At 43.6% G+C, this 17,612-nt stretch overlaps 2 protein-coding genes across 3 annotated transcripts in view; one reads left to right on the top strand and one right to left on the bottom strand.

The window, feature by feature from the left end:
• Window positions 1-2: 2 nt before the first annotated feature.
• RAD1 (RAD1 checkpoint DNA exonuclease) lies at window positions 3-4,470 on the top strand (the record flags this gene model as incomplete). Its single annotated transcript, XM_031061140.1, has 5 exons — window positions 3-143; window positions 1,091-1,199; window positions 1,807-2,065; window positions 2,412-2,510; window positions 2,801-4,470. Coding segments are annotated over 5 exons (792 nt in total), but the record flags the coding sequence as incomplete, so codon positions are not given.
• A 9,119-nt stretch (window positions 4,471-13,589) lies between these two features.
• Window positions 13,590-17,612, bottom strand: part of RAI14 (retinoic acid induced 14) — a 75,696-nt gene continuing 71,673 nt past the window's right edge. For both annotated transcript variants that reach the window (XM_031061134.1, XM_031061135.1), the window contains 2 exons: window positions 16,534-16,599; window positions 13,590-15,608 (listed from right to left, as the gene is read on the bottom strand). In XM_031061134.1, the coding sequence (XP_030916994.1) occupies window positions 15,531-15,608; window positions 16,534-16,599 (144 nt within the window). In that variant the 3' untranslated portion in view covers window positions 13,590-15,530. The remainder of the gene's footprint in view (window positions 15,609-16,533; window positions 16,600-17,612) is intronic.

Genomic DNA, 17,612 nt, shown 5'->3' with positions numbered 1-17,612 from the left:
CCAGCCTGGACAATGCCCGGCACCTGTCCAGCCTCCTGCGGGCCGTGCACTTCCAGGACCACGCCACCTGCCTCGCCACGGCCAGCGGGCTGCGCGTCACCGTGGAGGATGCCAAGTGTATCCAGGCCAACGCCTTCATCCAGGTACCGGGACACGGGCGAGGAGGCATGGAGGAAGGGCCATGGTGAAGCTGCCCTTGTTTATGGGTGTCCATGCTGCTGGAATTCCAAACCCTGCACCAGTACATCCCTGAGCAAGCACCTGACAGGGTAGTGGGTTTGCACTCTCTTCTAATGTATTAGTGCCTGCCAAACTCACGGCTCCTTCTGGCTGTGCTGTGCTTAGTTGCACAGCAAGTGCTCATAGTATCCCTCTTTAAGTGTTTTGAGCTATAGCTCATCCCAAAGCTAAAAGGTTGGATTTAGGTCAGCTGTGAAAGAGTACAGATTCACAGACACTTGATTAATGATGGTTGTGCTGTTGCCAGGAAAATATGAAATTACTTTTCCAAAAGCAGCTCATGCCACCCTGCTTTATTTCTGAGACACTCCGTTCTTGTAGGTGCCACAAAGCAGTGAGTGCCAGTGACAGACAGGATAACAAGGAGCAGTTTATCCCTATCAGACTAGTCAAAGGCAGGACTCAGCACATATTTCAGAGTGATGAAGTCACTGTTCTGATCTGTTCTTATGTCCTTCTAGTATTTGGAATGCTTATTCATGCCCTGAGCATAAAAATGTAAGAATTGTTACTGGAGAAGGGTGATACATTGTACAGTTCCATGAATGTTTCTAGCTCCAGAAGTAAGCAGCTCTAGTTTTACTATTTGTAGGTTGTACTTAAACCATAATAGATATAATGGACAAGTATTTAGAATTTCATGTTTATGCCATCTTACCTGATTTCAAGTGTGGTTTGATTGTGTTTTCCTAGTTTTGAGGATGAAGACCCATATTTCTATAATCAATGCTGTGTTGCATGTAGAAATCACTTTGTGTTGCACTGATTTCTGGATGGGAAACCTTGAAGTTTAAGCTGTAAAATAATTGCAGAAACTCCCAACTTTTCATCTCTTTTCCTTAACTTACAGGCAGAAATTTTTCAGGAATTTTCTGTTCAGGAGGAGTCTGTGACGTTCCGGATCAGTTTGTCTGTTCTTCTGGACTGCCTCACCATTTTTGGAACCAGCTCCTTGCCAGGTGTGGTATATTTCCATGAATCCACAGGAGGCTGAGTGGGTGCTGCAGGATGTGTACTCACGTGGCATGGAGTGATACCATGGCAGCTTTCTGGGCAGCTCTGCCTTAAGCTCGTCATTCCTCCACAGTTTTGGTTGTGGCTGACCTAAAGATCTAAATCAAGTGTACTCAAGAGCACTGTGATTTTGGGAAACCAGAGGTTCAGGTGGTGATAACCTGCCACAGGAGGGTGTGACCACAGCACAAGCTCAGCTGCATTAGCTTCAGTTTGAGTTGCACAAGTAACAAGAGTAGTAAGGAAGGACGATGTGAGCCAGAGAGAGCCACAGGACCATGAGGATTTTCCAATTCCTCTAAACTGTTTGTTGCATGTCTTAATTGTCACATCTGGTGTTTCTTGTCTGGTGGTTGAAATTATTTGGATTTGAGTTGTCTACACACAAGTAATTTAATTATACTGCATAACCATTAGCATTTCAGAGGGTATCTGGGAGGCAGCACTAAAGTTGATCTGTGGCCCGTGTGCCAGAAAAATGTGAGTTTTCTAAAGTGATCAAATGCCCTAACTATGGTCTCTGCAAAATGTGTGTTTAATTATCTTTTTCAGGAACATCAACGGCTCTTAGATTGTGTTACCGTGGTTATGGGTATCCCCTGATGCTGTTCTTGGAAGAAGGAGGAGTGGTAACAGTGTGCAAAATCAACACTCAAGAACCTGAGGAGTTGTTAGATTTTGATTTCTGCAGTACAAAGGTTGTTAATAAAATTATCCTGCAGTCGGAGGGACTGCGAGAGGCATTTGCTGAACTGGACATGACCAGTGAGGTTCTGCAGATTACCATGTCTCCAGATAAACCCTACTTCAGGTACTAGAAATGCCTTTCAATTCAAATTGAATTGGTTGCCTTGGCTGGTGAGGAGTGGAAGTTTTCACAGTGGAGAGAGGGGAACTATTTTAGAATTAATTCCTTCATTTCAGGAAGAATTGTAATGAGTATAGCAAATCAAGGTGTGTTCTCTGATTAGCAATGAGTATTTTGACAACTTCGTAAATGTGACACTGGTGTGGACAGTTTAGCATTTTTGAGTAAATAAAGTGAAACAAACAGCAGGGTTTTGTGAAACAGTCATGAGATATGTACAATGACTCATTTTGGTGAGTTTTTACAGAGCTCTCATCAGGTGTGTTGAGGTGTGCTTTTTGTCTTCCAGGTTATCCACTTTTGGAAATGCTGGAAGTGCACATCTAGACTACCCTAGGGACTCTGATTTGATGGAAGCATTCCACTGTAACCAGACCCAGACAAACAGGTCAGAAAGTGACTGATGCCCTCTGTGCCAGGTCATGCATTCTTGATGGGAAGTTTAAAAACTGCTTTTGCATTGCTGTGACATTTATTTTATTAGTATGGGGGGCAAAAATACTCCCCATCTGATAAAAGGCTGTGTCTGTAATCAAAAGGAAAGAGCAAATAAGCATGTTCCCAATTGATTTTTGTTTATTCTGGGTCTTTATTTATGACTAATGGTTCAGCTCCTCTTTGCACAATGTGTTTTTTTCATATTACTGAAATAATATATAATAACATTTTCTCCTTCAGGTACAAGATTTCTTTGCTTAAACCATCCACAAAGGCACTGGCTTTGTCTTGCAAAGTGTCCATTCGAACAGATGCTCAAGGATTTCTTTCACTGCAGTACATGATTAGGAATGAAGATGGACAGATCTGTTTTGTGGAATACTATTGTTGCCCTGATGAGAACGTGACTGAAGCAGAACTGTAGGTGTTGTGTGCTGGCATCTGTAATATATTTTTTGTTATATCAAATATTATATTTTTTTACAAAACTAAATGAAAGCTGTAAAGTTTGATAGAGTTAATATTGTCTTTATTTTTTAACTCTGGAATAAGGAAGCTGAAAACTTTCATTTTCTTCCACTGCAAACGTTTCTTAGCCTTGACTCAAACTGAAGCTGAAAAAGCAGAAAGGGGAGTTGATGTCTTATAGACACTGCTTCCAACACAGATGTTAAAGTACTGTTTGTGTAATACATTGATGTTTTTTGCAGTGTTCTCCAAGAATTTTTGTTTGTGCTATGTTTTTTTGTCTTTGGCTTCTAGTAAGCAATTACACAGGGGAAAATCTGAATACTAGTTGTATATTGGCCAGATAACTTTCAGTGACTTAAAACCAAATTTGTCTTCAAAGAGAACAACATTTTCAAAGAGATCTCTTAATAGCAGCAGGTGGTTTCTTGCTGGCAAATGCTGACATGTTTTGTCAGTGAAGCCACTAGGCTTCTCCTCATCTTGATTAATTCTTAATATAACTCAATTCCTTGGAATTCCATCTGACACCAATTTACCATTTTGTCTGCAAACCGATGTTGAATTGGTAAATTGATATAGAAGCCAGGATTTACTTACTCATTACTCACAACTGTCCTGGCAACATCCTTGTTTTGGGTCAATAGTTTATTACACATCTGCAAGAATGCTGCGGCTGAGCTGCTTCTGTGTACTCATGTCCCTGTTCCTACTCTGCTGCTCTCTACTGGTGGTGTTAAGAATCATAAGAGAGAAAAGTTTCATATTGAAAATGAATTTCGTCTGCCTTCTCAGTGGCCTTTTTCCAGCAACAGGAGTCACTGCTGAACTGCAGCAGGGCAGTATCTGCCTGTGTCCCATGGAGTGGTGTATTCAAATCTGCTAAAAATGGGGCTGACCTCGTGCTCAGTGGCAAGAAAGTGTGGTTCCTGGGCGGTTTTCTGCAGTGTCCCACCTGCAGAACAGCAGGTGGTCTCTGTTTAGGTAAAAGTCCACTTGTCCTTTCACACCAAGGACCCTGCTCAGAAGGGGAAGTACCTGGAGCAGCCAGGACTGGACTGGATGCAGAGTCTGCAGATCACACACAGACACTGAGCCCTGCCTGCCTCTCTGCTGTGGGGTGTGCTCAGAGTCAGCAATCTCCAGGTGGTTTCTGCAGCTTTATACTCTGGTCAAGTTTTGTTGTCTGTCAGATGAGGTCTTGCTTTGTTTTCTATGGAAAACAGTGTTCACGTGTTACCAAGTTCATTGCTTCACAAGTCAGCAGAATCCTTTGGGTTTATTTTAAAATGTTTTTGTGGATAATTTTTTACCTCCTGCTTATGCCAGCAAGAGTATACTTTTGGAATACACAGTGTTATCTGTTCACTTTTGTTGGTTTTTGTGCAAATCATCCATTTGTCACAATAAAGTTTGCAATATAAGTTTGCAGTAAAGTTTACGATAAAGTTATTTGTTTGAAATTTATAAACAATTACAAATTTTGAACTACAAGGCTGACATAGATATATTCTAAATAACATAATATTCTAAATTACTCTTATTCACTGGGTCTTTTTTCCAAACTAAAATATACCCAAGACAAGTATAAATAAACTTCCTTCTGGCTTACTGTGTCAAATTCTTCAATGAAAAAAAGGTTATGGTCTCATTGGGAGTTATTAATACTATCCCTGACTACTGAGTATCAGGGATGATTTACATAATCCCTGGGTGACAGGATAAAAATTAAGTAGAGCACACCACTTTCTTGGTGTGATTTATTTTAGAATATCCAAGTTTCTTTTATTGTGTTCAGGAATTGTGGCTTAACATTTGAATTTTTATATAATTGCCTACAGCTGCATTGTGTTCTTTCTTGAAATAGTACTTCTAATGATTTCATCTGTGGCCTACCAACCGTAACCATAGAAGCAATACCCTTAGAAGTTAGAACACCACAAAATACCAGAAAATAACTTGCATTTAGTATTAGATATTAAAGAGACATATGATTTGTGCAGGAGTTAATGTCTGTACCCCAGATGGGGTGAGTCTTGGCCTGGGCTCCCAGAGGTAGGGAGGTGCTTGTGCACTTTTGACTTCATGGATATGGTTTTAGGGAGACAAGAACATGGGAAATCTGGGCCACAGCCTTGGTGCTGAAAGGCAGTGAATTGATTTAGGATCCATCTGTTCTATTCAATCACACTTCTGCATTCAAACACAGTAAAATAAAAAGGTTGAGGAGGAGGATTGCAACTAAAAGGGCACTGCATCTTTTTGACCTAGTAAGTTACTTAAATTCTGCTGCACTGGATTTCCTGCTACACTTTGCATGGATCCAGAACTCAGGTTACCTTTAGTACATTTTGTCTCTGCTATTTAACAAGACCTTTCCCCTTGCAGACTACAGGAAACCTGCAGCAAAAGAAATGTTCAGCTCATGTTTTTTTCTTTTTGTAGTGTCACAGAAGAGGCTTGTCATAACTCAGATTTTGCCCATCTGCTTTCTTAAAATGGTGCATGCAAGTACTGAGAATTACTTGTCTTGTAAAGTCAACCAGTTCCTGGGTTGGCAGCTGTCACCAGTGCCTTCAGCCGTGGTAGGGGATGCCTGGCAGCTCTGATGGGCAGCACTGGGGGCTGTGGGCATCCCACATCCAGAGGCCACAAAACCGGCAAGTGATTTCCCCTCCAATTATTTTGTGATTTTCAGAGCAGGAACTGACCGCAGGTTTTCAAGAAGGCACTTTGATTCTACCAGAAAACTACTGCCAATAGGCCCAGACTCCCCACCAGTCTTTAAAGATTCCAGAAGTCAAAACAATGCCTTTGGCTCCTGACAATCTTTATGCAACAAAACACCAACAGTGCTGGTGCTACTGTTATCTCCTGCCTCCCAACGTGTTGAATTTTTGTGTCTCCTTGGCTTTCTACAATGATTGCAATCTGTAAAGCACAAAATTCTCCAGGGGGAATTCAGTTCTATATATCTGTTTCAAAGTTAGTGGTGGGAAAGAATCGGTGGTTTAGTTTTTATTTAGTTTAGTTGTTTATTATTTATTTACAGATGGATTTACAAGGAAATAGTACTCTTGTATACTTGACTAGATGAGTCTTTAGTGAGGTTAGTGGAGCAGCTGGAAAAGCTGAGATAAGCCATATGCTGTTTCCTGTAGGTGTCTGTTTTTAACCTCATTTTGTAGCATCTTGAAGAATCCAGTAGGTGGGTCTTACCAAAATAAATACTTAGAAACTGTGTGTAGTAGCACGAAGCAGTGCTTTTGCTGAACAGTGACATTAAAGAACACTAACATTAAACTGAACAAATACAGAATTATTTTTAAAACGCTGCTATTACAGAATAGTCACTTGATGACTTCTTGTTGAGAGAAAATTCGTTTTTATGTGAATCTCTCTTTGAGGGGGCCAGGACTGCTTAGGTATAAATGGAAGAGATAAGAGGTGGGTTCTGCCTCTTTCTGCCCTGCTTCTGCCCTTAGCTGGGTCTAAGCATAACAGGGCACTGCATTAGCATTGCTGCAGCTAATTGCTAGGGCTCCTTCAGGCAGAGAGTGTTGGAGGGAGGTGCGGTCGGGTGCCCCACACAGCTCTGATTTCCGTGGAGTAATAGACTCCCACAGAAGCGAGAAGTGGGTTTGAATGTCCACCACCACTGTGAACATCAGTCTGTGTAAGTATTGGAGGAATGCATCCAGGGGAGTCCAGAAAGAGCTGCATTGCCCAGGAAAAGCTTCCCTTTTATAATTCCATTGAAAATCTGAGCAGAGAGACAATGGGAATTTCACTCCCACTTTCACCCCCACGGCATCAACATTTGAGGTGGGGTAGTGGGTGGGGGGCTGTGTCTGTGTGTGGAGTAAAACTCTCAATGGAAAACTGAACAGCCTCCTACCCGTTCCAGTGCAGATGGGGCCATGGAGTTGACCAAAAAGGAGCAAGTGAGCGGAAAGCTGGAGGTCTGAGATAAGAAATCTGCCTGAACATATGTTTGGATTTTACCCTGTAAATGCCAGTGGAGTGCAGTAATGGGTTTGCAAGGTAAGGGACGGGTGGAACTACTCCACCTAATTAGGCACTTCCACCCCTAATCAACCACAAAGAGACTTAATCCATGGAACAGAAAGCAGCTAACAAGCCGTAAGTTATGTCCAGGTGTTGGAAAGATAAATTGCTTGTTGGCAAAATTGCCTTGTGAAGCTTCAGTGATCTCATACCTAGAGGGAGGTTAACAAAGCTTGGGAAGAAGGATAGTAGGTAGACACAAAGAATGCAGAACTTTAAAGCCACAAGGACATATGGCAGAACTCCCAAGATAAGGAAGAAACTAATAAGGCCAACTCAGCAACTGTGCTGAAACTGACTGCAAGTGGGTAAAAAGAATTCCAGCGGGGAGAAATCATGACTGAGTGACTCATAGCGCACCACGTCAAAAGAGGATGAAGACTGAGGTTCGCAGACTAATTAGCATAAGAACTAAGAGAATCATTAACTGATAGAAGATGGAATACTGATTAATAAGAGAACAATGTCTCTTGTAGCCCATGGACATTAATGGCTATGTTTGCTAATGTTGAGGGATACATCTGGTGCAGGCAGCTGTGTTTGCAAGCTGAATTTGCAGCGCAGGTTGAGCTCTGCGTGGGAGCCCAGAGACAGGAGGCCGTGAACTGCCAGCCCTGTGATTGATTTACAGAGGGCACAAAGCCCGGTGAAACCAGCAGGGTGAGTGGGGAGACACAGCAGGGCCCGGCAATTGCAGACATTTTGGATAACAAAAGAGATGAAGACGGGTGATGCCAGCTGGGTGAATAGACATGGAGCGGGTGGCATGTGCCGACTGGAGAGGAAGAGCTACACTTGCACCTGGGTAGACAGGGTGTAAAATTCCCTGAGGTTCCTTTTTTGGGGGTCCCTCCTCGAAAGCATCAGCATGAGCTGTTTCTGTGTAAGTGCACCGTGAATAAATGGCTTTGTGAGAAACAACTGCTCACTTTGAAAATTTAAAAAGGTTTATCAAACCTTGAGAAAAATACAACAAGGAACTACATAAGGAAAAAGTTTCAGTGCTCAGAAGTGGCCTCGTGAATACCACACGACTGGGTAATCTTCAAGATGGACGCTCAGTCTTTTATAACCTGGGGTTTCATCAGCCAGCCCTGGCCCCTCCCAAAGTCTGTCAGCCAGCTGTTCTTTGCCATTTATCGGTGGAGATTGCTTTCTTGCACCTTGATTGGAGGTCAGGTGTTGCCATGCCGTGCCCTCTAAGCACCAAGCTTTTCCATTCCCAGCTGTCCCGTACAAGGGACACGTGCAGCCTTCTTTATCCCTGTTCTAGAAAACCCCGGCTGTCTGATGGCAGCAATACGGGGGGGGAAAGGGAACTATGGGGAGAACATCATCTCAGTAACCATCTATAACAGCTTTGTGGAATGAGATGTCTGAGAATCCTTCATGGGAAACCTGGGGTGGAGCCAGCGAGGTGACCTGGTCTGACGGTGAGCAGAGCGTTTGAGGGTCAGCTGCAGCTCTGGAGCCACCTGCTATGAAGGAGATTCAGTCCCAGCTGTGAAAGTCTGGCACTGGGAGTGTGACTGCCAGAGGCTCAACAATGGCCTGACTGGGGAGTTTCCTTAACACCAGAGTGTATAAATAGTAAAAAGTTTTGAGAGTTGGTGTGCTTGATTTGCGGAACACCACTGAGTACCCAGGCTTGTGCCACTGAATAAATAATCAGTGTTTCTCTTGAGTGTGTAATTAGTTGCTTGTTGCCCACTGGGAAACGAATCTGGTTTTTTCTGGACAACAAGCTGGCCAAACACGTTTACTCTCCTTATTAACTAACTACTGGCATGGGGCAGGTTCTGGAGGAGCTGGGGTATATCCAGGCTGTGACTGCAAGCAGTCACTCTCTGAAGCTGACCAGAAAAGCTCCCAGAAAAGTTGTCAGAGAGGCATGAGCAGCACAGAGCTCACACCTCCTCTTCCTCCATCCTGCAACCCAGCCTGGGTGATCCCGGTCAGCTTTAATTATGCAGATATTCGCAAGGAAACACGGTGCTAGACCCCCCCCACCCCGGCCAAAGCATCTGCAGAGGAAACTCTGCTGGCCTGCCCAGGGGACAATTGCAGAAGCGGCACAGCCAGGGGAGCACCTGCCCTCCCACCGGGACCTTCCTGCAGGCGCCTGGCTCTGGAATTCCTCACAGGTACATGTGCACCAGCTCTGCAACATCTGTCCAGCTGTGCTCACACCCAGCTGTGGCCCCACCAACTGCTGAACGCAGCGCCACTAGGGGACAATTGCAGAAGCGGCACAGCCAGGGGAGCACCTGCCCTCCCACCGGGACCTTCCTGCAGGCGCCTGGCTCTGGAATTCCTCACAGGTACATGTGCACCAGCTCTGCAACATCTGTCCAGCTGTGCTCACACCCAGCTGTGGCCCCACCAACTGCTGAACGCAGCGCCACTTTTTTTGGGAGCAGCACTGTGAACAGCAAGAATCCAATTTGTTTCTAGGAATGGGGCAGTGCAGACCTTTCTGCTTTGAGTTGTCACTCCCTACAGTTTTCCAGCTGCCAGGGAGGCTCCGAGGGGAAGGAATGCCAGGTTGCTTTCTCAGGAATGTTTTGAGTTCTTTTCTTTTTGTCTGGAAAATACAGTTTAATCCAGCACCCCCCCTTTGCTCCCCAGACTCTTTGGGGGATGACTCCTGGTGGGCAGTAGAGTGTTTACAGAGAGGCAAATGCATCCAAACATTTTTGGGTAGGGCTTCTGAATGCGCAGCATGTGGGGACTGTTGCTGCTCTACCACAAGGAATGCAGGAAGAGTGCTGTGAGCTCGAGCCCAGCCATCACTAAGGAGCATTTTGGCTAATCCCAAAGGGAAAAGTGACTACAGCGGAGCAACAGAGCTTCCCATACAGGCACAGTGGTGTTTTGATGCAGGCACTGTCATTGTCCTGAGGGTACCAGCAGGGTGCCAGGTACAGCATCCTCCCCGGGCAGAGTTAACACCAGCACACTCTGAGTGTGCAGGGCCCAGCCAGGCAGGCAGGAGCAGACAGACAGACACCCGTGGGCTCCAGCCCTGAGCCCCTTGCAGGAGATGATGTCACTGAGATGTGCCTGTTTCCAATCTTCAGCTGCTGGTAGGAGGCCCCATTACCAACTGTCTGAGCATTTCAGGCTGTTGGAAAATGTACAAAGAGGGCCAACACTGCGAATCTGGACAGATCAGCATACGAGCAGGCTTTTAAAATAATAGACTGAAAGCCCAATGATTGCATTAACCTGTGTTAAACTCATCAATTAAGAGTCTGTCAGGGCAGCCAAAGGTTTGGAAATACCCTAAAATGCCCCAGGAGCTAAGGGTGGTACCACAAAACAGACCCTCCCAAAGCCACCTGCAGGACTGGGGACTGGCACCAGCAGGGCTAAAAGCAAGCTGATTTTTGCTGCTTTGTGTAAAGGCAAAAAATGGTCATCAGAGGAGTCATACGTTAGTGACAGTCCATGCAGTCCATGCAGTCTGCCACCACTGTGTCTGATGTGACAGAGGCTGTCATTTCTCCAAGAAGACTTTTTGTCACACAGTACCGAAGCCTGGGGAATCTAATTAACAGTTGTTGGGTAAGGTACATGACTTTCTTGCCAGCAGCAGACTTGACTGGTAGATCTGTTCTGTAGTTACAAAAATTTTAACTCAAGCTCCTTCAAATTAGTAGACACTAAATCACTGATTTTTATTCAGCTCCAATTTACCACTGTAATTCTAAGACAGGGGCTTTTAGGAAATGACTGTTGAGGAGAATGAATATGTTACTGCCTGAGAAACACAGATATAAAACCAAAACAAAATACGGTTCTAGTCTGTGCCTAGTGTCTCTGTTACTTATGTTCAAAAGGATCGTGAAGGATCCAAAGAGAGGAGGAGGCAGGGATGGAGAAAAGCATTTGAAACTTCACTTCTTTGAAATGCTCTGCTGAGAACTGGGGAGCACCCATGAGCACACACAGTGACCCATAGCTGCAGAACCAAGTGGTGTTATAGATGAAGGTTTCAAGGTACTCAAACTCTTGCACTGTGCTTTGACATTAAATTTCAGTACTCTGTGGCAGACCAAAACCACAGTTAATAGATGATTTAGATCACTGAACTGTCCTAAAAGTCTTGTACCAATTTCTATTTGCTTGAAAAAATTTGCTGTGTTACAGCTGTGACTTTGAAATATGTGCTGGGGTACATCACATCTGCCTGTGCTACTCTGAAACCTCCACACTTAACCCCCCCAGAGATTTTCCACACAGTTCCCCAACAGGCACAGCTGCTCTGCAGCCTGGGTCCCAAGCAGCAGACTGAGGCCCTGACCCCCAGACATCCAAAGCCACAGGAGGCTGCCTGTTCTCCAGGACCTGCCCTGCACTGGGAGGCCTGACCACACCACCTGAGACAGAGATTCTTGCCTGCAGCACTTGGGTCTCTGCCACATTTGAGAGCAGATTTCCTCTGCCTTCTGTGCCAGCCTCTTGCTCAGATGAGGGCTGGCACTGGTGCGAAGAGAGCTCCAGGATGCTTTGGTGTGGCTGCCCCAAGCAAGAGCCTCCCCGGGGAAGGTCAGACAGGCAAAGGGCACATGAGACCCCTGTTCCAGTGCCATCAGTCAGCTCTCCTCCCATGTGGTATTCCAGCCTCTTGGCTTATCCTCCTGCACACTCCAGGTTGGTACCCCACTCTGCCAGACCCCTCCAGAGAGCAATTTGTGGTGTAAATATAATGTACCTATTGCTACATGATTATGTAGCTCTGAATCACCCAGCACTGAAATGACACCCCACCTACCTCTTCCCCCCAGCCAGCTATTCTCAGGCAAACTCACAAAACATGAAGTGGGCTTTAACAGTTCCATATAGTGAAATGGTATTTGCCAAGGGATTTCTTGCCAGCTTCTCCACTGGCCCTTTCTTGGCTGCTTCTCCTGGGGCCCTGTGTGTGGTTTGCTACAGCACAGAGCAGCGTGGTCTTCCCTGGGCTTTTGCTGTCTTATGCTGACACACAGCACATCACATCACCACAGAGCTGCCCTGAGGAGAGGTGGGAAGGCAATCAGCAGGTCATTCTGCCCCCCCTGAGCCCCCTGCTCAGCCAGCAAGGGGCAAGATTGGCTCTACCTGTGCTTCTACCCAGGAGGCTCCAGCAGGAAATCTGCTATGCAATGTGCCCAGGAACCCAGACTCATCTCAGAGGATAATGACCCCTGTGCTCAGGTGTTGGCTATGCCTATCACTATGTGCTGCCACAGCCAAAAGATCTGTCCAGCAAGGACACAAGGCACACTGTAAAAAAGTTATCCTCTGACTGCTGCTGAGATCTTCCGCATTTTCACCCTCCACTATCTTCTCATGTCAATTTGTGCTGGTAAAAGGAGGGCCCTGTGAGAGCCAGATGATAAATAACCAGGGCAACACCTGTTTACAGGAACTTGCCCTTAGTTTACACAGCAAGAGAAAGGGACAAATACAAAAAAATAAAAAAAAAGAAAAAAAAGAAGCAAAAGGTGGTAATGCAGATCTAGGATGTTGTCTACTCCCAAATTCCATCTGAAGCCTGCAACCATCATTTGTCACCATTCCCTACTGTGACAGGACACAGAGTGGATGAGAAGAATCAGTATGGTCAAGCTCTCTGACCAAATTATATCTGTTGTATGAAAACTGCAGTGAGGCGAGTTTGCGAGTTTGGCAAGAAGAGTTTATTCCAGTACTCATGCAGTTACTGGAGAGAGGGAAAGGAATTTGCTACAAAAATGCTGCCCGTGCTGTTTGGACTGACCATGCAGGAGGCCAGAAACAGATGTGGATGTTTCAGAGTAGCAGCTTAGGCAGATGTACCCCACAGGCCCAGACTCTGCATGTCAGCTTGTCCATCTTCAAAGGGAACCCAGTGCTGGGCAGCTTACAGAAATTTGCTACAAGAGGCTAAAGAGCCCTGGGATGAGATCACAAGAGATGCAATTCCTTCAGGCAAGATCAGTCACTGATAGAACAGCTTCTCAAATAAAACTGAGATGATAAAAGGCAATGGGGCTGACTGCGTAACTCAGTTTAAAAAGCAGACATATCCATAAGCACATACACTTAGACATATTCTCATTGCTGTTCTGCGTGTGAAGTGCTAAGTGATGGAGAACCACCAGTTTTGAAGAACTGTGGGACATCACTGATGAGTGCTGCAGCTCTAAGGTATTTTAAACTTTGCTGGAATAAATCCAGTGGCAAATGGGAAACCTGTATTACCTCTAGCAGGATGTCCATGTGAGAAATGGCTACAAACTTATCAACGAGATAGAAGGCATTATCTGCAAAACTCACTGCGTGGGGTTTGGACTGGATTTATTTCACACCATAGATCAAGATAGTGAATAGTGAAGATGCAGTTTCAGGGAGGAAAACCTGGCTCTTGGGTCATCCATTTAAACAGGAGATATAGAACACGTGTACTATGTTAGAACAGTGTAGTGAGATTTCCATCAATACAAAAAATAAATGAAGACAAAAATGAAAAAAAGAAGGAAATAGTTTATTTGCTGCATGAGGAAACTTCTTGTCAATTACATATAAAGAAACTTGTTATGCTGTAGTATATAATTTCCAATATTCCACAAAGATAATTGTAATAAATATACAAACCAAACCAAAGTAGAAGACTAAATCCATCAGGCAACTTACAAAATGGTTCATCAAGTTTTATACTTGCAGCATTAGCATGCTTAAAATTTTGTTCTTTTTGAAGTGATGCAGCAAAATTTTTTTCACATTTCTTTGGAGCATTTTCAAAGCTGTCTAACTATAAAATACTGTTCAAAATTAGACGGCATTAGTTAAACCTCTCAAGAAAAGTAACACCAAGGTCTAACTGATGCGAAGGTGGTGTTTTTCTTTTTGTTTTTAAAATTCATTTAGTTTTGCCAGAGTTAGGAATTATCTGATATAAGTGCACTATGAGTTCAGTCAGCCTGAGGCACTGCTGACTCCTGTCATATTATGACTTTATATAAACTTAATAGATTATATAGCTCTGAAAGATTTCTCTATTAATAGAGACATATCCCCATAGAATAAAAAAAAACCACAATACCATATTGAAGCCGCAAGCTTGTTAAAATGGTTGTACCCTCAAGTGCAGTGTGTGCTTAAAACATTTTTCCATAGTTTCATTCTATTCCACATCAGGCATTTTTATTTGACTTTAAATGCAGAAGTGCTGATAAAGGCTTTATTGATGCCCATAGCCTCTAGAAACAACATACAGAATTTTTTGACACCTCCTGCTGTTGTCTACCTATAATTTCTAAATTTTTTTGGAACAGCAGGCTGAATTTTACACTTAACTGTCTGGACCACACTGACAGACAGGTCTATTATTCCATACAAATTTCTTACAAACTGAAAACACTTCACTATGCTTCACTATTACTGAGTACTTGGGGGTATAAAAAGAAACTCTCTAAGACACAATTACCTAAAAATATTTGTTAATAAGCTTAATGCAAATATTATGTAGAAAAAATGGTTTCATTACAAAAAAAATCATTAGAGGGCCAGTAAAAATATACCGCAGAGAAGATCTTTACAAAAGTGAGGTTAGGAAGTATGAGGCATTGACATTCACTGTAAACATCCTGTGTTCACTAGAATCCCTTGTCTAAAAGTCTATGACCTGGTTTTGTTCCTGAGCTTCATGGCCAACACTTGCATAGACAGCTAAACCTATCACAAAGGGCTGCTTATAGAGACAGTTCTGTTTGTATGTGACTTCAATAAACTAATGCTTTTACCTTTTGAAATAGTTTCATTCCACTACCAGGTAGTTAAGGAAACTATGAAGCATGGGTTTTGTGTACTCAGTGCATTGGGTGAACTGGGGCAGCCACGTTTTAGTGTGTTAATCTTAAATAACATTGCACCAGGAAGTGTAGCTGTTCGAGGTTCTGGCTCAACATAAATATCTACTCCTGCTCACTGCTGCAAGGTTCACTTCTGCTCTGCCAAAGGCTGCATGTGGCAAAATATCAGCAGTCTGAGTGCTGCAGCATCAAACACACCCAGCAACGAGATGCAGCTTATTATCAGTACAGAAGACCTCACGGAGAATTTCAGCTTTACCCAGGCAACACCAGTGCTTTCCTCATGGTTAGCCTGCTGCTGTTGGAGGAAGCTGGAAAAGTACTCACAGGGTAAACACGACATGGAGTGGCCTATGTAAAAAGTCTGAAAAACATACTTGCATTTTGGGTATAAAAAGCAGGCATGTGTTTAGCTACTGCACATGGAAATGCACATGGAAGTGGTACAGACAGACAAATATATCCCCCTCACAAATAGCACAGTAACACAAAAGCAGCAAATTGCCAATTTGAAATCTTATGTTAAGGCAAATCTAGATAAAAGAACCATAACAGGGTTAATAAAAATAGGGAGTTTTCCTTGGCTTTTTTGTTTACTTTTTCTGTGATTGGCTTTTACACATTGATAAAATTTGTTTAAGCACTTTCTGGACATCTTCATCCATTTGACCCTAGACAAAGGGAGAGAGAGAAAAAGATTATTGAATGAATGCAGCTCCAGTCTTTCAGAACATTGACAAACTATTTTTCAGGTATATTAATTAGATCAATTTCCCAAGTGGAAGCTGTTGGTGAGGATGGAACAAGGAAGCCCTATAAATATGATTGCCTGGCAAAAGATTTTGAGAATATAGAAACTATAAGCGAGATTGAAATGAAGGCAACCTTTGAGATCTCCTAGCTAATGAACAACAGGAAAACAATGGTGTGGCCGAGCAGGTAATCCCCTTCTTGATGAAACAATACCCTCTCCAAGCAAGCAGGTCCAAGAGTCAGAAGAAGACCCTGACTGCTTGGCAGGAGAGGTCCAAAGAGTAGCTTTTAGGGCTTAAAGTGTAACACAATATGGCAATGTAGTGATTCTTATAGGCTGTATGTAAATGCTATAGGATTTGTATCTTGTATTAGATTGGTTAGTGAGAATCAGAATATTCAACACAGAAGATTATTTAATCTATTGTAACGGGAACTTCGCTCTCTTACTGTTCTCTTGCTCTCACTTGCTCACTCTTCTATGCTCTAAGCTTCTCTTACTCTTGCTCTCCTCTTCCTGCTCTTCACTCTCTCTTTGCTGTCTCTCTCGGCCCTGCTCTGAGCTGTAGCTGGCAGCTCCCAGCAGGGCTCTGCACCCACGCCCTGGCAATAAATTGCATTTCCACGACCTGGCCTCAGAGATCTCTGTCTCCATCCATCCCAACTGTGCAGGAGACCCCGAGCTGCTCCTACAGAAGCAGTGTTAAAAATGTTCTTGAACTGTCATACCTTATGGGAGGGATGTTTTCTAAGCGAAAACATGCAAAATTCTTACTAGATCTGCAGAAGAAACATCTTCAGTTAATACACTAACACTGAGTGACTGACAAAATGCAACCATACCTGCACAGCATAGAGAAGGTGCATCCTGTAAACTGAGACAATTTCCTGGTGTTGTTTCTTTGTTTCCTAAAAAACAGTTAAGCAGAAAGGCATAGAGCATTCAGAACTACTGAACTCTGAACTCCCCAAGTAGATTCTGACTGGGGAGAATTCAAGCCATAGTCTTATTAATGCACTGAAAACCAGTTCAGACAGTGTTGTGTCACCAGGCACTCTAAATTTGCTTGGAAGCATGTCCAGGAAAATGCTGTAGTTCTACCTACCCCAATAAAAGAGATGGTGATTTCATCAGTTTTAACAAGCACTGAACCGCAAAGGTGTGGAATGAGCACATACTCTATTTCCAAGCTTATCAGCAACCAGAATTGAGGAAAGACAACAGTACTCTGACAAATCAACTCTCAACTGCAACTCAGCTCTTCCCTGAAGGCAGTGGCCCTGATGCCTTAGGATTTTAGCTTTTACATTTTTCAAATCCTGTACTGCTTTAGGGTATAACTCTAAAACTCCATAGCCTGTCAGCTACTGCTCTCCCATTTTACTCAGACAAAAAAATTCCTCACTAGGCTGGTAGCTAGAGAGGAATTGTTTGGATATATTTGGATACATATATTTGGAAATATTTGGATATATATAAGGACACCCTACTGCCCCAGGCCCCAGAAAGTATAAACAGAAATGAATTGAGGGGAGAGGCAAACTGGGGGTATATGACTTGATTACCTGAAGTTGTAATTGGAGTATTAATCCCTGATACATAAATAGACCAAACTTAGAATTGTCTGAAAAACTCGTGACCATCTTCCATCTTGGATATAGCCCCTGTGGGGAGGCTTTGTCTACCCTTAATGTACCTGAAGGCCCTTCATTAAATATATTTGCTTTTATTCTCTTAATCCTGTCTGGCCTCTGTTTTTATGTGAGCCTGAAAAAGGCATCAACCCCTCTGTTGGAGCTGATGCCTTCCCAGGTGAAAGGAGATGCTTACAAAGGTCTTACCCTGCAAGACTCTGACTTAATGAACGCCACCCAATCCTTTTCAATGACCACAGACTGCCACAACTGAGAAGCCACCTTGC

This window comes from Geospiza fortis, unplaced genomic scaffold, assembly GCF_000277835.1.
Source record: "Geospiza fortis unplaced genomic scaffold, GeoFor_1.0 scaffold163, whole genome shotgun sequence".
NCBI lineage: Eukaryota > Metazoa > Chordata > Aves > Passeriformes > Thraupidae > Geospiza > Geospiza fortis.
The sequence above is the reverse complement of the archived record's forward strand: the minus strand, read 5'-3'. Positions and strand labels throughout refer to the sequence as shown.